The sequence below is a fragment of the Choristoneura fumiferana genome, chromosome 21, assembly GCF_025370935.1.
Source record: "Choristoneura fumiferana chromosome 21, NRCan_CFum_1, whole genome shotgun sequence".
NCBI lineage: Eukaryota > Metazoa > Arthropoda > Insecta > Lepidoptera > Tortricidae > Choristoneura > Choristoneura fumiferana.
This window is the reverse complement of record NC_133492.1, coordinates 8,998,714-9,022,733: the sequence shown is the minus strand read 5'-3', so window position 1 is coordinate 9,022,733 and position 24,020 is coordinate 8,998,714. Positions and strand designations below refer to the sequence as shown.

Below are 24,020 nucleotides of genomic sequence, written 5' to 3'. Positions count from 1 at the left end.
GATTGCGCAGAAGAGCTGTTTGCTTGCGAAATATCTTTAAGGGATCTTTAGTGCGAGAGTGAGGACTTCGATGGGACAGTATACGAACACGACCAAGATAGAGCTGCACAATATAAAGCACGATGGTCAAAGCTAAAGGCCAAATATCAAAACTTGAGCAAATCCAAGAAAGATTCCGACGATGCTAGCTCACTAAAGTCTGCAAAGTCTACGATGAAACGTTCGCAAGAGCGTAAGGTGAGGATACCGAACATAGAAATAACAAAATTCAATGGAGAAGTAAAGAAGTGGTTGCTGTTCTGGGGACAGTTTATGAAAATCGATGAAGATCCAGACATCAACGATTCTGACAAGTTCCAATACCTGCTCCAATCTATGGAACCTCACTCTAACGCCAGGCAGCTTGTGGAGAGCTACCCACCCAGCGGTAAGAACTACAAGAAGGCCTTAGAATCTCTCAAGTCTAGAGTTGCGCGAGACGACGTCTTGATAGAGACTTATGTAAGAGGACTACTAGCATTAATGCAAGAAAAAGGGCAACGCCCATCTAATGCCAAGGAGCTACCGGCGCTATATGACAGCCTACAAACACATTTACAAGCACTCGAAACTTTAGGTGTCACAAAAGATAAGTACGCGTCTATTCTGTTTCCGATGGTAGAGTCTGCCTTACCAGATGAAATACTTAGGGCATGGAACCGGTACCGAGCTGCTGATAACAAAATTAACAATGATTTGTCAAGACTCGTCGATTTCCTCAGATTAAAAGTGGAATCAGAAGAGAGAATCCAGTTGGCTCATCAAGGTACTACTCATAACTCCATAACTGATCCTAAAGTACCTACATGCTGTTTTGTCGCCGAAATAAAACCAGAGAACCACAAAAGTATATCTCCTGTGTGTATCTGGTGCGACAAGGACACGCACTGCACTGCAGAGTGTCATAAAGCAGCGAAAATTACACTCGAACAGAGAACAGAGTTTATTAAAGCTAAGAAAGCGTGTTTAATCTGTTTGAGGTCTAATCATACTGCTAAACGATGCAAGAGCTTCCCTCAGTGCCTGTTTCGCAAAAAACGTCATTCGGTTTTGATGTGTCCTGATATGAGCGAACAAAGTACTTGCAAGAACAAAACAGAACCTGAAAAATCCAATAATTTACACTGCGAGTTGAAGTCTACCACCTTATTGCAAACAATAGTCGTGCAAGTTGTATCAAACGACAGCAAGAAGTTCGTTCGCGCGCGTGCACTCATAGATAGCGGTGCACAAAGGTCGTATGTACGCAAGGACCTCGTTGAGAAGTTAAACTTAAAGCCGGCGAGAAATGAGTCTATAACACACTGTCTGTTTGGCGGAAAAGAAGAAAATACGGAAGAACGTCAAATTTACGAAATTTTTGTCAGAAGTCTGACAAATGACTTTGAAATGAAATTATCAACAGTGGAACAGAAAAACATTTGTAGATTTTTGCCGAAAATTAAGTCTGATGAAATAATTCAACATATACTAAAACGTAAAATTATGTTGACTGACACGACTGACTCTCCTGACTACGTTCAACTATTGATAGGTGCCGATTTTTCGAGTTTATTGTTGACTGGTGAATTCGTTCATGTAAGTAGTACTTTGACTGCAATCAAAACCAAAATAGGCTGGACAATTCAAGGTCCTTTGACGGGAATTTACAGCTCGTTAGTTAATACAACAACTAGTATGGTTCATTGTCTTTCTCGCATTAACATTTCAGATCTGTGGAACTTACGAACGCCGACTAAACGTGACAAAGAATACAATTGACGACTTATTTCGTTCTGACAAGGGTTTAAAGGCAATGACTACCACACGCTCTGGACGAGTCGTGAGACCGCCAAGTAGGTCCAAAGACTTCAAGACTTAATTAAGTTTTGATATTCTTATATTATATTGAACTATTTAATTGGACTAAGTTTTCGGCAAAATGTTTAGTTCGTTATGTATCTTATTATTTTGTATTTATGTTCTTAAGCTTCCGCTTACTTTTGCCGTGGACTGTTGCGGACATGTGTCTATGCCTTGTACATTTTTAAATCTGTAGTTGCTTAGCGACAATTATTAGTGAGAAAAAAAGGAATAATATGGAGTAAAATCCAGCTTTTTCACAGTAGCATAATGGTTTGACCTATAGCTTCTCAAGGAAAGGAATGTGGATTGAAAACCGGGCATGCACCTGTGAGTTTTTCGAAATTCATGTGCGAAATTACATTTGAAACTATCACTATCTTTATAGTGAAGGAAAATATCGTGAAGAAACCTGAAAAAACCTGCGAAGCAATTCAAGGATGTGTGTGAAGTTCCTAACCCGCACTGGACCTGTGTGGGAACTACACCCCAAGCCCTCTCATTTTAAGAGGAGGCCTGTGCCCAGTAGTGGGACGTTTATAGACTGGGATGATGATGATGGAATGGTAGGTATAAGTCTATTAGTGCTTGCACTGTTGTGTTTCGGCGTGAAGAGTAAGACAGCCGGTGAAATAACTGGCACTTGAGGTATCCCATCTTAGGCCTCTAGGTTGGCAACGCATCTGCAATCCCCCTGGTGTTGCAGGTGTCTAGGGGCGGTGGTTATCTCTTACCATTAGGAGACCCACTTGCTCGTTTGCCATCCAGTCGAATAAAAATATGAACGTCTCGGGTAAAATGGCTCGTTTTGTGCTCTTGTTGTACAATCTAATATTTATTTACCCATCTTATCTTTACACTTCATCAAAAATACATAATTAGATAGGTAAACAAAATTGTACGTAATATGTACTAACTAACATTTAGGTACTCATTTTGTTTCAAATGCGCTTCATAATATGTACTCAGCAAACAAACTAGTACTCGTACCTAATGCAATTATTTACCTAATATAAAAAGCAGAGTTTCATCATGCCATATTATTTCTGTTTAGCTGCGAGCTCCACAAGCTTAACTGGTGGGTCTTAAGGCCACTTTATGGTTGCTCTAAAGTGCACTAACACATAAAACTGTATTTTCACATAGAGAGTGCGCTAGGTACGGATACCGTCATATAGGAATTATTAATAAATACTTAAATATTATTCAAAAGTTATTTCGTTTAGCACAGCAAGGTTGCTGATATCAGGTGATAAAAAAATTGGCATTGGTCTCAAAAAAACAATGCTTATTTTTATATATTTTTTTCATAAAATAGGCGAATTTAAGACACCTACTTGAAGGAATGGTGGCATTGGTTTTAAAAACAATTTATTTTTTAGATGTTTTCGGAATTATAGGTGAATTTCGCCATGGCGTTAAAAACTACGTTTTTTGTTGCGTTTTAACTATTATTTTAAAAACGTCGTGTATTGTGTCACCTGGCAGTGTTAGAAATTAGGCGGATTAGTTATATAACGTTTATTTACGATGAAAGTCAAACAAAGGTCAAACGATATTTTGCAAATATACACATGATCAATTAGTATTTTTTTACAAAAATGTTATAAAATGATTTAATAAAACTATTCCTCGAAATGGTTTTGGAATTAGACCACATTAATGAACTAAAATAATTTACTTGCTCACCCGCGACCTTACGATAGCTAAGCTTATGCAAAATATGCGTGTTCATGCAGTTCCTCCACCTCCACACTGTAAGAACACACACAAATCACACAAACCCATCTATCACCACCACCACACTACACTGACGCGTTTCGAACTCAAACAGAGCTCATCTTCAGAGTGACACAACCGTACACCATGCTACCAGTTGTTAGACTAACAAACCACAACCACCGTTCTAACTTGTCACTGTAACTCCCCAAGTACCCACATACGTTTTATGAAACAAAACAAAACTACCCACAAATTATTAATAAATATTTTTAACCGTCCTTCAAAACTACCTTGATTTTTATTTATTTACTGTCAAGGCATGTTTTATTAACTACCATTGCTGAAATTAGATCCAAGCCGTAGCAAGGGGGATGAAACTAAATTTACCTGCTCATTAATAATAGACCCCATACTGTTGTATCTAATTATCTCCATGCATTCTAAAACATCGAGACGAAACCCCTTGCCACAATAATGTAACACTTCATACGAATCTGAGTCCGATAAAGAATGATTTAGTTCCAACAAATGTTTGGCAAAATTCGACTTATCAGGATGCTCATTCCTATATGCCGAAACATGCTCTTTAAATCTAGCATTAAAACTACCACTACTACTATTAGACCACATTAATTGATTGAATCAGGCGTTACTTTGCGGAGGTCCATAATCAATGAACTAAAATAATTTCCTTGCTCACCCGCGACCTTACGATAGCCAAGCATATGCAAAATATGCGTGTTCATGCAGTTCCTCCACCTCCACACTGTAAGTACACACACAAATCACACAAACCCATCTAGCACCACCACCACATTACACTGATGCGTTTCGAACTCAACCAGAGCTCATCTTCAGAGTGACACAACCGTACCCCCTCCCTTGCTAACGGCTTGGATCTAATTTCAGCAATGGTAGTTAATAAAACATGCCTTGACAGTAAATAAATAAAAATCAAGGTAGTTTTGAAGGACGGTTAAAAAATTATTAATAATTTGTGGGTAGTTTTGTTTTGTTTCATAAAATATACGTGGGTACTTGGGGAGTTACAGTGACAAATTAAAACGGTGGTTGTGGTTCGTTAGTCTAACAACTGGTAGCATGGTGTACGGTTGTGTCACTCTGAAGATGAGCTCTGGTTGAGTTCGAAACGCGTCAGTGTAGTGTGGTGGTGGTGATAGATGAGTTTGTGTGATTTGTGTGTGTTCTTACAGTGTGGAGGAGGAGGAACTGCTTGAACACGCATATTTTGCATAAGCTTAGCCATCGTAAGGTCGCGGGTGAGCAAGGAAATTCTTTTAGTTCATTATCAATGCCAATTGACCTCGTCCCAAACTATTTAGCAAACAAATATTTAGCAAAAAATAAATACTAGGCAACGGATAAACATACGAGTACTTATATAGATAAATACAATTACTTATATACATATAAACATCCAAGACCCGAGAACAAACATTCGTATTATTCATACAAATATCTGCCCCGGCCGGGACTCTACCCGGGACCTCAAGCTTCGTAGTCAGGTTCTCTAACCACTTGGCCATCCGGCCGTCGAACATCGTTCCTCACCTCGATAACACTTTGATGTTAAAGTAGCATTACAGTCATGTAAGATGATATTCCGCAAACAAAAAAAAAAAACAAAAATAAACGTCTATTTAATTGGGATGTCCCAATTTTTGACAACATATAATAAATCGCAAACCATTTGGAGAAATAGGCTTTGTGAAGCGTTTTCAGAAATAAGATTCCAAAAATGTGATTAACTGAATTAAATAATCAAAATTTAAGTAATGACCCTCATTTGACCCTTGCAGTGTTCTCGTCACAAAGGCAGTTCTAAAGCAGGTCTACACTCTTAAGCAAATTGACAGTTTGAAATGTTGCTGTCCTGTTTATAATAGCAAAGAGTGACAAAGATAGAACTTTAATCACATGATGCGCACCCGGCCTTAAACAGTTTGTCATTTATCGTAAAGTCCGAAATGTATACGAGTATTTCCAATGTATATTTACAAATTAAATTATTAAATTACTATGTTACAAGTTAGCACAAAGGAAGTTAAATATTAGATTTTAATAAAAAAAAATATATTTACTGTCACACCATTAAACAAACAAGAATAATCGAAGCTAAAAGAAGAGTAATAAATAAAAACTATTTGTCATGGTTCATTTAGGACCCTAAACCGTGCTTGAATTATTGTCAAATTGTAATTCCACAGATTATGTTATGTACGACCTGAATTTTTCAAGGCAATGGAACGTGGCTGTCTCACTGTGACGTCATCCAGCGTATTTCGTAAAAAAATATATAAAAAATTAGATACTCATCCAAATTCAAAAACAATGAAAATGGTATCTTAACCCTTTACCAGAAAAAGGGATATATTCCTCCCACATCTTATATCGGTTACCGTAGTCAGGTTTTAACTCCAAACCTCTTACAAAATATTTTGTCGATCCCTGAAAATAGTATTTTATTATCTTCATTCACAACACGCTTCTTAATCGCGTAATATATCTTTGGCAGCCATTTAGAATCACTTGAACTCTAATTTCAGTAAACTACGGAGAAATTGGAACACTTTTTTAATTTCTATGCAATAGAAGTACATAGATCGATCAATTTTTTGATATTTTATAGATTTTGAGTGTTGAAAGGTAATGTAATCTTAAACATTGCTAAATATGCATGCATTTTTGTGTATGACCAAAATTAGGATGTGGGTTGACATTATTCCATGGCCTTATTAGAGTTTAACTGTGCGGGAGCTATTCTTCCCATGGCCCGGTAAATTGTCTTGTCGTGTTATAAAAACTCGCGTAAGTAATAAAACTGTTTTTGTGTTCAACCTAGAGCGAATTCATGTACCTAGCTGTAAAATCTCCTTTTAAAGACTTTCCCAGAAGTATAAGATGTGGGAGGAATATATCCCTTCGCCTGATCAAGAATATAATAAGACAAAATCGAGTATGACAGTTAATTACTTAGACAGGCGATGGGATAACCGTGTAATCCACATTTTTATTTCTGGTTTAAAGGAACATCTCCGACTTTCGTAAATACATTTTTTACAAGGCGTTAAATACGGTTGTAACAGAATATAAAGTACGTATGAAGACACGCTAGTTCTAAGGGGCCTGGTAAAGGGTTAAAATATCCTATTCTTTCCAAAAATAAAATAAAAACTATAGGTTATTTTTTTTGGTGCATTCCAATTAATAAAATAAATACTTCAGAACATCTATCAAGTTTTTTTAAAGAGTCAGCACCTTAATTTACCAACTAGTTGCCTTATTAAGTCAACAGAACAAAAGTAGTTAATTTCCTTGGCATTTCCTTGACAACGAATGGTCTGAGAAATAACTCGACGTCGGTATCTCGTACGAGTTAGTTCGGAATTGGGAAACGAAATCAATCACATGCCGACGGCCGCGGCCACGGATGAGGTGCCGTACAGAGCGTTACTAAAATAATGTCGTCCAATCGATATTTCCAAGATAACCCTATAATAAAATAACTGTTACACACAATACCGGGTGGTTTTATTTAGATGGGTCACTATGGGTAACTCTGAAACTATGAGATCTAGAAAAATCTCTCCTAAAACTCATCATCATCATCATCAGCCGGAAGACGTCAACTGCTGAACAAAGGCCTCCCCCTTAGGACGCCACGATGAACGAAAACTCTTGCCACTTGTATCCACCGGTTGGGCACGATGTCGTTTGTCCATCTAGTGGGAGGCCTGCCAACGCTTCGTCTTCCGGTTTGTAGTCACCACTTAAGGTCTATTCTCCCCCAATAGTTGTCTATGGGTGTCATTGATTTTAGTGACAACAAAGCTACATTTATATATTCAAAAATCATAGTTCTTGGAACCCATTCGTATTCCTTATTTATTTATATTTATCATAATACAAGAGCTTTGTTTCTGTATTTTTTTTCAAACTTCAATCGATAGTAGGGTATCGATGACTGTAAAATAGATCTTTCTATGTCATCCTAATAATTTTATAAATGTGAAAGTTTATGAGTGAGCGAGTGAGAATGTTTGTTACTTCTTTACGATGAAACGGCTGGACGGATTTGGATGAAATTTGGCAAAAAGTTAGTTTATAACCTGGAAAACATAGGATATTTTTTATCCAGATATTACCACGGGATAGGGTAGGTAGCTGAACGTCTGGAATAACACATAGGCTAGTATTTATCCCGATGTTCCCACGGGATAGGGATAAAATCTTGAACTAATAACCGCTGGGTTTAGAGTCGTGAAATTTGGCATGGGTGTTTTAATTTAAATTTGGTATGTAAATAGCTGCACATCTGGATTAAAACATAGGATACTTTTTATTCCGATATTCCCACGGGATACGGATAAAATCTCTAATTAACAACCGCTGGGTTTAGAGTCGTGAAATTTGGCATGGGTGTTTTAATTTAACGTCAATGAAAAGCACGATGTAATTTTAGGGAATTTCCACGAGAATTTAATAAAATCCCGGAATTGAAATTCAACTGCTGCATCTAATGATTCACGCGTGCGAAGCCGCGGGTAAACGCTAGTATTACATATAATTTCAGAGTTACCCACACTGACCAATATCAATGGGCCACTCTGTATAGTGATACATTTCTGTCCAAGCCTTCATTAAATCTCACAAGCTTCACAATATCGTATGTCTTAAAAACCGATACCACCTTTTAACAACCTACGCCGTCTTGAAAAAGTCAACATCATAAATCTCTTTCGAAATGATGTAGTCTATCAATAGGTATCAAAAGCAATCTTCATATAATAAAGCACGGCAATAACATAGAATTTTCATGGCTACAGTTTGAGCGGAAGTGAGGGCTAACCTTTACCTTTGTTCTTGCGACCGCGAGCCCACTTTGATCGCAATATTTTACCGGCCAAGGGTTCCGTCGCTTTTTGTTCCGGTTCGCTTCAGGCCTCCACGCCTCAGGGAATTTAATAATTCCTCAAATCCTGCAGTGATATTTCAAGATTTCGATCGGGACAATTCCACTTCTCGGGTGGAAAGTTGGGTGACTTGCGGTCAAACATTTTGGGTATATTCAGCTTGATTAGTAGCCTTTAAACTTTAAAGCCGATCAGTTGGAGGAACTTTGATCCTTGCTACCCAATTTTGTATTTATATCCTTTTGATAGGATGGTTCCAAAATAGCCCTTTTGTTTTTGAATAAATTTATCCACATTGACTTAAGTTACGTGTAAGTATGCAATAGTAGATACAAGCCCATATTTTGTATTAAACAAATATATATTATTCTTATAAAAATCATGTGAAAATAATCTTCTGCACGTTATTGGCAAAATTCAGTTTATTCAGTCTTCCATCCCCGTTACGCAATATTTGATGCATCAAAAGAATTTGAAAACCTAAACAAAATATCAAATGTCACAACCGCACGCGAATGCTGCCTTGCGAATCAATAAGTAGGAAATGCAATACGTATAGCGCAAAACCTTATCCACTTTATAAAATTTCATTTCTCCGTATCCGGCAGAAAAGAAAATTTTCTTCTTTTGTTACGACCTATTTTGACGTAGTAAGCGGATCTTTTGTGAAGTTTCCTTTGCTAAAAACAAGTTCATGTGAGAAAGTAGCTATTCGTTCGAGGGGCTAATGAGGTCGTTAACGCGAACGTTGTAGGCTTGAGTCGGTCCTGAACTAAGAACTAAAAAGAATGAATTCTCATCACGGACCAAAAAGAACTAGTTCCTCGTAAACGATCTTAATCGGTCTCGGTCTCGGTCCGCGCTTCTTTGGCTCCGGAGCTAAAACGGAGCAGGAGCTGGGAGTAAGCGAGTGAACGAGGAAACCAATAGGTAAAGAGCGGAGCGGACGGCATGGCGCGGTGCTCGGTCGATGTGAACGAGACAAATAGTACAAATAGTATTTCAAAGCGTATATTGCTCAAGTGCGAGAGAGACGCATTTATTTTACATTTTAAATTGTCCGCTTGTTTGATGATACCAAAGAACAATACTTAGAAACCCGAATAAACGAAACTAAACACTACGACAACAAATAAATATTTGATGTTTTTATCTGATTACAACGTAATATTTTTATTATACTTCTTATTTTTTAACATTCCGATCTTTAGCTTCCAGTTCAGTTCATGACCGATTCGAGTCTAAACTCGCTCCCTTCCCTTTCCCTGTTTCGGTCGGAGCCGCTCGGAGCTAAAGGAACTAAAAGACCGAACTAGTTCATTTGACCGATTGACCGAGATCGGAGCGCTCCCTTTAAAGACCGAGCGGGCGCAACTCTAGAACGTTGCAGATCTAGCAAGATTTGTTGTGACGCCACGCTGGTGCAAAACGAATGTTCTATTGTCCTTTGCGGGATCTAGAAACAAATTCATTTATCTAGCTTAGTAGCAGGAACAAGATTCGTCTAAGACGAGATGTTAATGACTTAAAAAAATATATATATAATAAAAATAAATATTTAATATATATTATCTAATCTTTCAAAACCTGAACATGCTTTTCTGACGTTAAGGGGCTGTTACACCATCCATTGATTGAGTGTTAACTGACGGTTAAATGTGATGCCGTCTCTATTTGTTTTGTGCGAATAGACGGAGACGGCATCACATTTAACCGTCAGTTAACACTAATTAATGGATGGTGCAACAGCCTCTAAAAGTAGCATTTGTAATTTGTTGCTGTAGGTACAAGAAAATAATTGTCGTCATATAAAATTATCTAATGTTTTTTTGCGTTATGGAGTAAACCTAAGGTTACTCGTAGCAAATGATAAAAAGTCCTGTATCTTTTGATATGTCTTTTCGATTATTCTCGCAATTATTTTTACCTATATTACCTATCTTTAAAAATATCTTTGAAATCACATGATATAATGATTTGAATCAGACATCTGTAGAAGCTATGTGGTTTGTCTTGGTTTGTACGAAAGATCAGCCACCTACGTGTGTCATCATCCTCTTTTATAAAATCATTCTTTAACATTTATAAAAACGCGATACAAATCATAGAGCAAATTAATTTATAATCTTAAGACAACTAATTTCTTGTGTTTAGAAGTTTTACAGATAACTTTTCTACTCAATTGAGGCCACAATAAGTATTTTCAGAATCTAAATTAAAATATCGCATTTCCGACCCAGCTTGTTAGTCAATCAAAGCCACTTGTTTGAAGAATATTGCTTAATTCCCTAACTAAATTCGTTATTGATTTGAAGAATGAATAAATTAGGAGCAGGAGGTTCGCGGCGCGGCGTACGGGCGCGAGATTTAATTTGCTTATAACGCGGCACACAACTTAACGAGGCGTGACGACTATTACGTCGGCATGATCATTTGATTAATTACAGTACCAGAGCGTAATTAAATCACATGAATATGTTTAAAACGCAGTGCTTTTTCAATAATTAAATTCATATTTGAGAGCGTTATTGTTACGGTGCAATCCTCGGGAAGTTTGCAAAAGTTTTCATATTTAGAAAGGCTTCACTTCGAACGAGTGGATAGGACTTAGTCAGATTCTTGAAGAGCATTTAAATTGTGTCTGTTAAAGTATTATGGGTATCTAGCGAGTATAAACAATAAAAGATTATAGGTAATATAAAGAGTCAGGAATGCAAATCAAAGCATCGCGAGAGATAGTACCTAAGATAAACTTTTGTAAAGAATTAGACATATAGTGAATAGTATTAGTATAATACTTATATTTATATAACTGCAAAGACATCAATATTTTTAATGAGAATAGGTAGGTAGAAATAAACTCTGTTTTTTATATAGTGAAGGAAAGCTGGAATATGAATATTACCTTTTAATTAGTGCTAACGAAATTATGTTGGACAGGTTTGACATTGAAAGTTTGAAGGTTTTGGACAAATTTAAGCTTATTAAGTAAAGAAACTTCGTAAAAAATTTTCGAGAAAATAATCTTTTACGTCATCATGGCTAAAAATTATTTAAATGCGGCGTTATTCCCATAGTAAATTTAAATCAGGACAAGTTTACAGGCAGAAATTGAACAAACATGTTGTTAAAGTTTTCGGATCCATGTCCAAAATAACGCGTAGCATTGTACAGTAAATCTCATTCATGCCATTGAAAAAAACAAAAAGTTTACCTAATGGTGTTGAGTGCTGTTAATTGCTCTATAAATAAAGTTCAAGCTTAAACACCGTCCCAAATTTGGCGAAGAAACTCATTTGCGGAAGCGATCTCGAGTCTGAGTAAATTAGTGTATATCCATGTTATAGTGGTATCTAGAGACTGGCCCGCTTTTAAATTAATAACGCTAAGTAGCAAAATGCTGTGCTAGTTTATACTTTTAATGAGTGTTTTTATACGTTAAATTGTTATGGAATGTATACAGAATTGAGGTTGTTAGAAATAAATAATGTTTCAGATGTAGCATCAAAGAAAAACTTTCTATGCTCAGTAGACCTTAGTATTTTTGCCTTGTATTTTTTTCTCTGTGTATCTGTTTTCCGTATCGCTTACTATTTCTGGTGTACAATAAAGAGTCTTTGTATTGTATTGTATTGTAGACATTTTTTGTTGCGCTTGAAAAGTATCGAGCAAATTTTCAGTTGTATTCAATTTTTTTTAATTGGCTGACAATGTGCCCGATGTCAACGACTACTGGGAATGACACAACACTTAGCTTATGTCTACATAGCTATTCTTCTGATAAGTTTTAAATTTTGCAATTAAGAAATTTAGTAATAGAAGTCTTTACCATGACTCAAGTAACTAGGTACTTATACCTAATTGATTAATTCAGTCGTTATGCATCCTATCAACGAACTTGTTACGCTATTTTTACCTTGCCTCTGCTCTACACACTGTGCACCGCCGCTACTTTTGTACGCCTCATGTACAAGATGTCCTGTAAGTAGTATGACAATTTTTTTTCTTGTCAATGTATTTTGATTAGAGTATTTATAATTTTTTAAGGTCCATTAAATGGATATGGTAATCTAAACAGGACATGTAATTTTTTTTATCAATTTTCGACCAAATTTCAGATGAAGAGACAAAACTTATATTGAAATAAAAAAAACTGCAATATTTTTTTCAAAATGCTTTTTTTCATCTGATAACACAACTATTCAAGATTCTTTTTCAATAAAAATAAATGAAAAAATAATCAATTCCGAATATAACAACTAGAAATCTTAGTGCAGGTATACATATACGACCAGATGACCTAGTGGTTAGAGAACCTGACTACGAAGCTTGAGGTCCCGGGGTCGATTCCCGTGTCGGGGCAGTAATTTGTATGAAAAATACGAATGTTTGTTTTCGGGTCTTGGGTGTTAAATATGTATTTAAGTATGTGTCTATATCTATATAATTATATTTATCCGTTGCTTAGTACCCATAACACAAGCTTTGCTAAGCTTACTTTGGGACTAGGTCAATTGGTGTGAAATGTTCCGTGATATTTATTATTATTACACATTTTTCAAAAAATCTTAAAATTTGAATTTTCTTGAAAACGGTCAAAAATCAAGGTCATTTTTTTATATTTGGTACGAGTAGATGAAAGCTGAAAGGGGTCGAAATCTAAGTCTGTACATGGAAGATATCCGAAAAAAAGTTGGCTGGTGATAATATAGAACACGTTCCAACAGTTTTTAGAATTTTTGTCTGTTTATCTGTTTACTTGAGCGCGCATCACGGCTGAACGGATTTTGATGCAAACTTTACTAATCTGTCGAGAAAATACCCGGCCAGGTTTAAGGGTATTACAATTCAACCCCCTACAAGTGCGAGTAACCGCTATATTCGATTGAGTTAAGTAATAAGCCACTGAGGAAAGATTTTTGCCAAATTAACTCTAATTTTAGAAGAGGGGGTACGGATATCAACAAATTTAATTGAATAATTGATTTAATAATATAACAAAATTAACCACGGTAAATTAATTGCCACACATCGCATAGTGCCATTTTTTGGAGAACTAAGTAAACATTAAGTAATCAAGTAAACTAAAAATGCGTTTACATAGTTACATAGTGGTAAAATCAACACACATACAACACGCGTATCAACACGCGTATAATTGGATAATTATTTAATATTATGAATTAAATTCAGGTTTTGTATGGCGTTTAAGAGCATCTCGAACAAACAAGCAATTGGGATGTCCCAATTTTTAACAACACAGTATAATAAAACGAAAACCATTTGGAGAAATAGGCTTTGTGAAGCGTTTTCAGAAATCAGATTCTAAAAACGTGATAAGCTGAAGTAATGACCCTCATTTGACCCTTGCAGTGTCCCGTCACAAAGCCAGTTATAAAGCAGGTCTACACTATTAAGCAAATTGACAGTTTGAAATGTTGCTGTCCTGCTAATAATAATAAAGAGTGACAAAGATAAAACTTTAATCACATGATGCGCACCCGGCTTTTAATAGTTGTCATTTATCGTAAAGCCCGAAATGTATACGAGTATTTCCAATGTATTTTTACAAATTAAATTATTAAATGACGTCATTACAAGTAAATACAAAAGAATTTAAATATCAGATTTTAATAAAAAATATCTATTTACCATTAAACAAACATAGGAATAATCGAAGCTAAAAGAAGAGAAATAAATAAAATTATTTGTCATGGTTCATTTAGGACCCTAAGCCATGCTTGAATTATTGTCAAATTGTAATGCCACAGATTATGTTATGTACGGCCTGAAGTTTTCTAGGCAATGGAACGTGGCTGTCTCACTGTGACGTCATCCAGCGTATTTCGTAAAAAAAAATAAAAAATTAAATACTCATCCAAATTCAACAAATGATTAAAAAAATATCCTAGACGCGTTTCGAACTCAACCAGAGCTCATCTTCAGAGTGACACAACCGTACATCATGCTACCAGTTGTTAGACTAACGAACCACAACCACCGTTTTAACTTGTCACTGTGACTCTCCAAGTACCCACATACGTTTTATGAAACAAAGCAAAACTACCCACAAATTATTAATAATTTTTTTAACCGTCCTTCAAAACTTCCTTGATTTTTATTTATTTAATGTCAAGGCATGTTTTATTAACTACCATTGCTGAAATTAGACCCAAGCCGTAGCAAGGGAGATGAAACTAAATTTACCTGCTCATTAATAATAAACCCCATACAGCTGTATCTAATTATCTCCATGCATTCTAAAACATCGAGACGAAACCCCTTGCCACAATAATGTAACACTTCATACGAATCTGAGTCTGATAAAGAATGATTTAGTTCCAACAAATGTTTGGCAAAATTCGACTTATCAGGATGCTCATTCCTATATTATGCCGAAACATGCTCTTTAAATCTAGCATTAAAACTGCGACCTGTCTGACCAACATATACTTTACTGTAGTTATTACAAGTGAGCTTGTATACACCCGATCTAGTTCCTTTATCTACCTTCTCTTTGTGGTTACAAAGTTTAGAGTACAAAGAGTTGTTAGTCTTAAAGGCTACCTTAACAGTGTTTGATTTTAAAATACCACAAATTCTATCAGACAAACGACCAACGTATGAAATGCTACACCTATATTTGTTAGAAGACTGCGATGGTAACACGGCATAAAGCATGCTATTCACTATCCGTGCCTGCTTCTTCTGAACCAAACTATTGATCATTGATTTAGTATAACTATTCAACAATGCTATCTGATAAATAGTATTTAACTCTAAATCAAAATGCTCCCTAGAAAGAGGTACTGTTAACAATCTATGTACATAATAACGAAAAGCTGTTAATTTATGCTGCCACGGGTGATTAGATGATGCTGGTATCACGGCATCTGTGTACGTAGGCTTTCGGTAAATTTTTAATTGGTGTTTATTATTAAATCTAGTAATTGACAAATCTAAAAAGTTTAACGAAAAATTTTCTTCTAATTCTTTTTTAAAATTTTATTTTAACATGTTTGTTATTTAAACCATTCGCAAACAAATCGAGCTATCTCATACTTCCCCTCCAACGCAGAATTAAATCATCAACGCTGCAATCATCATGCTGAGTTGGGACCATTTCGTGACAAAATTTATTTCCTTTTTTCTTTTTCTTTTATTTGTAAAAAATGTCACGAATAAATGTTTTTCTTTCTTTCTTCTTTCAACGTACCTATAATAATACACAATATTATTATTACCCACAATGTACCTATTTTCAAAGTAATCCATAAAAATATCTGCCATTAATGGACTCAAAGGTGATCCCATTGCTAAACCATCACTCTGTAAATAATACTGTCCATTAAACCGGAAATAATTTTGCTTCATGCATAAAGTTACCAAATTAATTAATTCACAAACCTCCACAGGATGTAAACGCTTCCTTCCCAAATGGTTTTTAAGAATAACTATTGTCTCACTATATGGTGCATTAGTAAATAAACTATCTACATCTAAAGAAAGCAATGTTGCGTTAGGCGGAATGCTGTTATCTTTAATTTTGCTAACTAAATCCGAACTATTCTTCAAACTGTATGATGGGTTAAAAGAAGATTTTACACGAATAACACTAATTAATTTCCTTGCCAATTTATATGCTGGAGCACTCACATATGAGACAACTGGACGAACTGGCACATTATCCTTATGAATTTTAGGCAATCCATACAGAATTGGTGCCTGCGGATTCATAGGTATAACAAAACTCTTTTGTTGTTCGGTTTCAAAGGTAAATTGAGATTCTTTAACAAGCTTCTTTAATTCATTATGAAACGTTATTGTAGGATCCTTTTGTAAAACTGTGAAACCATCTCCCTGAATAACATCTAAAACTTTTTGATTATATTGGCTTCTTTCCAAAAAAACAATACAATTACCCTTATCAGCCTTTAAAACAACCAAATCATTGTCATGCACTTTGCGTTGAACGATCTCATAAAACGTAATTCCGTTACATTGGCAACACACTTTGTAATATTTGTATTATTAAGTGTATTCGCCACCAAAACCTTTGTCTCTAAATCACCGCTGTTACTCACAATTGCAACTTCTGAATCTACCGCCAAACCTTCCACTATTTTCTGATTTAATTTAGTGGGTAGATTATACTTCAAAACTTTTTCCAACAATTTATTTTCACCGTCCGAAAATTCCACATTAGTAAGATTCTTAACGCGAGGGTAGAAAGTATGACCGTTATTAGATTCCCGGTTATTATTGTTGAAAGAATAAAAAGAATGTGATCGGCGTCCCGTAAGCCAACGCAACTTTTTACGTCGAGTTAAATACTTTTTTATGAGCGTCCACTGAAGCAAATATTCGGGCTTTTTCATCCAAACAAAGGAACTCAATTTTATGTTATTTATAAGTAAGCTTAGACTGCAAAATTTTAAAATGTAACTAAATTATCTCTAACACGAAACCAACTACGCGACTCTTCATTTAACCAAAGTTTCTTAGCCCTCTCCGTTGCAATTTTTGCAGCTATACTGGTATTATAACAACGGAATTGAATATAATTAGGTACAATATTCAAACGTTTACATTGTTGATTAAACCAAATATTTTAGATTCGACTCCATGTTTTAGAATGCATGGAGATAATTAGATACAACTGTATGGGGTCTATTATTAATGAGCAGGTAAATTTAGTTTCATCTCCCTTGCTACGGCTTGGATCTAATTTTAGCAATGGTAGTTAATAAAACATGCCTTGACAGTAAATAAATAAAAATCAAGGTAGTTTTGAAGGACGGTTAAAAATTTTATTAATAATTTGTGGGTACTTTTGTTTTGTTTCATAAAATATACGTGGGTACTTGGGGAGTTACAGTGACAAGTTAAAACGGTGGTTGTGGTTCGTTAGTCTAACAACTGGTAGCATGGTGTACGGTTGTGTCACTCTGAAGATAAGCTCTGGTTGAGTTCGAAACGCGTCAGTGTAGTGTGGTGGTGGTGATAGATGGGTTTGTGTGATTTGTGTGTGTTCTTACAGTGTGGAGGTGGAGGAACTGCATGAACACACATATTTTGCATAAGCTTAGCTATCGTAAGGTCGCGGGTGAGCAAGGAAATTCTTTTAGTTCATTAAATCATATTACAATATTGTCAGCCAAAAATTAAAAATAGAATCTAGAATGACAAATTAGAGTTCAATTCAATAATAATAATTAAAAGCAAAACAAGAATATACTTAAATCTAAGCATATGTCTCATATATGTCGTGTAAATCTATATATGTCGCACAAGTAAAGTAGTTATAGTAAAGCAGAGAAGCAAGATCAAAATAGTGTAGTCATTGGATTGAGTCATTGACTTGACTCCAAATGAGACTTTTTTTATAATTCTATTCAAAAACGTTTTTGTGTTGTATTGTACCAGACAATGGAAGTACCTAGTCCTTTGTGCTATAGCAATAACACAGTTGAAACAACAATTGTGCTGCGGGGCGCGTAAAACAATCAAATATAATGTGAGCATCAAGTGCTTTAAGTAATAACTTATAAGATAATCCCATAGTGATGACACAGAACAAGTGCTGCGCAGTAGCAAAAGTCAATTTTCTCTGTGAACTTTTATAACAATTAGTACCGGCAGGCAAAGTTTTAGTAGACCAGCAAAGTTACGACAAACCATTAGCAGCTGGTTGCTTAAAACATCATCATCATCACGAATCATCGCGGAGAATATTAGGTAAGAGCTGTTATATCCGATAGTAGAGGTGAAACTTATCCGGTTAATATGTATGTTGTAGATGATGACAAAAATGCAATAACTGCTTACAAGGCCTACTGCATATTTATTAGTGTTATGACGTGAAAGCGAACTCACTCTGTTTCTTTTGTTTACGAGAGACTTGGCAACACGGACTGGAACTCGGCGCTAGACGTCTTTTTAAAATACTGCAACATAACTATCACTCTCAGCGCTATAATCTGTGAAGTATTTGAGTTTCTGAAAACTAGGTTACAATTACGCTCTAATTTTCTCGTTTCTGGACTATATTCATTTTACCTTTTTAAAAAAATATATTGTTTTTTTTCTATTGGCAAATACTCATCACAAAGGAAACAAGTACAACGGGAGCTTAAGTAATAATACGATTATTGAAACAAATAAAAATTGCACAGTAGTCATATCTATTTTAGAAAATAACATATTTCGATGAAAGTTTCTTCTCTTTTCTTTGCTGATTAAGAAAATTAACAGTCGTATAATTTTTGATAGATTACTTTGCGTATTATTATACTTTTAAAACGTATGCGAATTTTCTCCTCTTACATACCTACCTACAATACAATACAATAAGTCTTTATTGCACACCAATACAGTAAACAGTACAGAGAACACAAGTATCTACATAGAGGTTTCGCTACCTACTCTCTAATTATCATGCTGCCCATTCAGTTATTATTTAATATTCACTCAGTACGATCAACCCATTACATTAGTTACAGTTAGAACTGTTAACTCACTTAAGACTTCAGTTTACCTTTTATGGTAGCGAAACCTTTTTAGTTTGTTCTAGCAACTTTTCTGATGGACGAGCTCTCTCGCCTTATCACCGCGGATTTACCATTATATTACTCACTAAAGAATAGAACAGAATTCTTTCGTAATAGAAGAAGCCTGCCGCATGCTTGAATCCCAGGATTCGATACATAATTTAGAGGAAACTGTTCCCAACCGCAGCGCTGTCGGGGCCAGAGGCACGCTCATTTGTCAACAACCTAATATAGCAGATTTCCTCGTTGCTACGTCATTTACATCCATACGCTGTGCTACGCACACGACTTTGTGAACTTCGTAGCCTGTGGAATGACAGCGCCATATTTAAAATTTACTGTCAAGCGGCGCGGCCATTTTGAAAAAATCTTTCTTGACTGCAGAGACACCTACGAATTAATTTCGCGAATTCGCGAATTTTATTAAAAATATCACCAAAAAAAAAAACTACTTTAATTTTATAGATAAGCCTTACAGTGATAGTTTAGCATAAAATGGCATATCTAATTAAATAACAATGAATGACCTTCAATTTCTGTGAACTTTATTATTCATTATCAAATATCTGATAACCAAATTTTTCTCAGTCATGTATTAAATAACTATAATTACAAAATAAAACAATTACCTGTAGGAAACACTGATTTATTTCGTAAAATATTAATTTATTAACGAAACAAAGCCCTTTTATAGTCTTTCAATATCAAATAATAGTATAATACGAGGTTTCCAAAAATACCAGCGCACGGCAGCGGCCACACAGTGAAACTTGAGTAAACGATAAGAACGAAATTTCTTCCGTAGTGTTGTCGCGGCCGTTAATAAATGCCATCCTTGTCTATTTATGAACGCATTCTGCAAGAATAACCAAGCGAGATATAGGTCTACCAGTTTATATTTGTTAGTGAAATACGTCACCCGCCAACGACCGGGAGCCGGTCGCTTGCCACTCAAGGGTTTGTGACAGCGTGCCGGGAGCCGGTCGCCTGCCAAACAAGGGTGTGCCGGGACCCGGACGCTTGCCACTCCAAGGGTCAGGTGATGTCTAAAAATAATTTTGTTAAATCGGGCGTAATTGTGCGAAGGTTTATAACATTCAACTAGAGCCAGTTTCCCAAGACTTTATACCTACTACCTCCGGAAGTATCCGAATAAAGTTGTTTTCACGGAGTTTTGGCTTGGCGTCATCGGTTCAATAGAATTTTGAAACAAAATAAACAAAGCAAGAGGTGACGTAGCGCTCGTGTTATGTATGGAGTGGGGTTCAGAAAATAAACAACATCCTGTTTGGTAATTGGAGCATCCTCTATATCAAGGGACGACCCCATTTGGATTATATTTCCGATTTTTACGGAAGCTTCGTAAGCCGTTCTATATAATAAAGCACAATATTTTATAAATAAGTAAAATATACTTGCAGGAGCATCAATAACGGTAAACCGCAAAAAGGAGCAAAAATATATGTTTACAGGTGTTTTGTCACTCTTTTTAGATAAGACGGATTAGACGCTTTATTAAATTCCGCGTTTGAGCTCCTATTTATTTAGATTTTTTTAAATGACATTTACAATATTTACCGACATGCAATTAAAACGTGTCTTTGTTTGCCTATTATACCGGGTGTGGCCTGTAATACGAGCAAACAATTAAAACATAGATCGTCCTCGTCAAACTGAACAACATTAGTTCAGCGACTTTTAAAATAATGGAGTCTTTGAATTTTCCTTTTTTGATAGAAATTAAATACTAATATGTTCGCTATCCTAGAACCCAACTGACGTCGCCTGTCACGCTACAAACATCAAGCATTTTTCTTTACATTGCTTCTTCGAATAAACTTAAAAGTGTAATAAAAAACTTTTATTTTTAAAAGTCGCTGAACAAATGTTGTTCAGTTTGGGGAGTATGATCTATGTTTTAATTATTTGCTCATATTACAGGCCATACCCGGTATAATTATAAGACGATTTTCTTTGAAGCTGCAAAGTAAATACGTAATTTCATACTAAACGTATAAGGAAAATCCCTGCCATATTGTACGTAACACCTTTATACAGAGTTCCGACTGCCGGAAGACAAGGAAATTGTGAACAATTCGGTATAAAAAAGGTGTTCACTAACAAGAAAATTCGGAGGTACGAAACTTAGGACGATAAACAACTACGCTGGCAAGGATAGATAGAAAAAACAAACAGAGACACTATAAACAATTGACTGAGAATATGTTGGCTATCGACTAGAAACTTATCAAAAGAAACTTTTTGTGTAGTGTGTCTTGTTACGATAAGGACCTTTTCTATTTTTAGGGTTCCGGAGCCAAAATGGCAAAAACGGAACCCTTATAGTTTCGCCATGTCTGTCTGTCTGACTCTCCGCGACTTTGCTCAGGTTTCAATGCTAGAAAGCTGTAATTTTGCACGGATATATAAGTTAACTATGCCGACAAAATGGTACAATTAAAAATTCAAAAATATTTTTTTTAGGGTACCTACCTCCCATAGACGTAAAGTGGGGGTGATTTTTTTTTCTCATCCAACCCTATAGTGTGGGGTATCGTTGGATAGGTCTTTTGGAAAACAACAGTTTGGAAAAGCTTTTGTTTGGGAGGGTACCTTTAGGTACGTTTGGTCCAATAATTATAAATTTGAAGTAAATATACTTCCCTATACTAAGTCAGTTTTTTTTTTCTTGATTCAATGTCGCAATGATGTCATTCAAGGCGATTTCGACCATGACTGTTCTGCATTTACCTAAATAAAGGGCTGTGATGTGATGGCATGCATGTTACAAATGGAGCCATTCTTGGCTGCAAAAATATTGGCACTCTCACACCCGTGTAATAGCCGTGCCCTAAGTTGTAGTAGATGACACAAAGACACTGTCAGTGACATGTGGCAAACCTGAATCATTCACAGTGGTTAATCATTAAAGAGTAGATATCTGGCAACTTTTTACACTGCCGTTACTGAAGTTGGGAAATAACGGTTTTATTTCAATTTACAAGTTTCGCAAAAATTAGTTATCAAACGAATAAACCGTTAGTTTGAAATGAAAGCGAAACCTTTATTCGTACCCAACAAGATTTGCATAGGATAGTTTCGGGCGAAATGAAAAAACAATACATAAACCTCGTGTATTTTAGCAACTCCGACCCGTTTACTTCCTTATTTTATTTATTTGGGGGAGTATGAATTTAGTTCTACACACAACGCATCGTATTTTCATTGTGGAGGAGCCATTTACCGCTAAAGTATGGAGTGAAGTACCTAGTCGAGAACAGATACACTCGAAAAAACTGTTAGGTATAGTTACTTTCTTCTTATTACTCAAGTACCTCGTATTTTAGAGTTATGTACTTCAGGAGAAAAATATGAACCTTTATACGATTACCTACTTCGTTGTCTGTTTGACTGTTGACCAAAAATGTTTTTTTTTTTTAGAAACGCGTAAACGTATCAGGTTGAAATGAAAGCGTAAAGGTTTCTTATAGAAGTATAGCTTTGCCCGTGACTTTGTTCACGGTAAACTCATATACCGCCTCTTTTCTCTTAGTATTTAATTAACAGAATAATCATTTGTAATGACAAACGATTGATAGCGCGATTTTAAATAAATACACACAGCTCTCTTTCGAATCTAAGAAAAGGTTTTATTATTTATCTACTAACATATACACTATCCTACGGAAAAGATGCTTTATTCCTGCGAATCCGTCCTACTGTTTCTGCTTGAAAAAGTAACAAACAAACACACTCACACACACATCTACAAACATACTTTCGCTTTTAAAATGTTAGGGGGCAACATTTACATAATATAGAACCCGCATATAGTTAATTAGTTAACGTAGTTCTTGTGTAATATACCTAATTGTGGGTAATAAACGCATTTTCTTTCTTTCTTTTATGACTACGTATAAAATAATTTGTAAAAATTGAAACATTTTTGATCGTTTAAGACTTTCTTCCTTCACTACTAATTTATGGCCTTTAAACCAATTGCTTTAAATACCCTAATAAAATAAATATCTTCAAGTACATTAAAATGTCATAAATCGTACAGTAAACGAGGAAATTATACAATACAATGCGTTTTAATTCCGAATGCATTAAAATTTTACGTAACCAGGGAACCGAGAAATTAGTCATCATGTTGTAAATATAAAACGGATTTGTGACAACTCTGTTTTCTACTGTGTTATTTCTGCCCAGCAATTCGCCCATTGAATTAACATGCACCGGGCGCCTCCATGCCTGTCATAGCTCTTCATGCATATGTATGACCTTATGCAAAACTGCAACTTTGCCATTCATCGAATATAAAATTTGCTAAAAACGCACAGAGTTTCGAGGCTGCGATTTACTATAATTTTTTGGGTCATTAATTAATTTTATATTTACTTAAAACTCTCTAGTTGATTAAGTTTCTTTCTAGTTTTTAATTGTTATTTATATTCTTGATCTGTTAAAATGTAACATTATTTTTTCTTTTTCTTTCTAGATAAAAACTAGCCTCCAGTCATCATCACCCCAACCTATAATGTGCCACTGCTGGACACAGGCCTCCTCTTAGAATGAGAGGGCTTGGGCTGTGTAGTTCACACGAGAGTAAAATGAGTACCTTACACTGACAAAAAAATAAAAATAAACCGAATTACCACTTTACCTGATCATCATTATTTTCAAGTAATAAGTATTCTTTAAACACTTTACCTACAGGCACAGACTTGAGTAATATAGTACCTACAAGTAGCGCACTATTAAATTGAGGATTTAGGTACTACATTAAGTAAAGGATGTTATTGTGATCTATAAAATATTATTGTTGCACGCATCTCCAATAACATCGAGGTTTGGGATCGCGCACGGCAGTGAATCAAAGAGATTTATTATCAAACTTAACCATCGCTAACAAACCCTGTGTTAGACGCAA

General features: G+C 35.5%; 2 protein-coding genes across 2 annotated transcripts; both read left to right on the top strand.

The window, feature by feature from the left end:
* The first annotated feature begins 213 nt into the window (after positions 1-213).
* LOC141439983 (uncharacterized) lies at positions 214-1,421 on the top strand. Its single transcript, XM_074104443.1, has 2 exons — positions 214-1,320; positions 1,407-1,421. The coding sequence occupies exons 1-2, from the start codon at positions 214-216 to the stop codon at positions 1,419-1,421; spliced, it is 1,122 nt and encodes a 373-aa protein (XP_073960544.1).
* LOC141439611 (uncharacterized) lies at positions 1,422-23,676 on the top strand. The gene is made up of 3 exons (XM_074103899.1): positions 1,422-1,617; positions 1,751-1,874; positions 23,589-23,676. Exons 1-3 carry the CDS (start codon positions 1,429-1,431, stop codon positions 23,597-23,599), a joined length of 324 nt encoding a protein of 107 aa, XP_073960000.1. The 5' UTR covers positions 1,422-1,428; the 3' UTR covers positions 23,600-23,676.
* The last annotated feature ends 344 nt before the right edge of the window (positions 23,677-24,020 follow it).

Bases quoted from the DNA above. Each gene is read 5' to 3' on its own strand.
- LOC141439983 (XM_074104443.1), top strand. From the start codon at position 214: ATGAAACGTTCGCAAGAGCGTAAGGTGAGGATACCGAACATAGAAATA.
- LOC141439611 (XM_074103899.1), top strand. From the start codon at position 1,429: ATGAAATTATCAACAGTGGAACAGAAAAACATTTGTAGATTTTTGCCG. The intron at 1,618-1,750 runs GTAAGTAGTACT...TTAACATTTCAG, and splicing joins TGACTGGTGAATTCGTTCAT to ATCTGTGGAACTTACGAACG.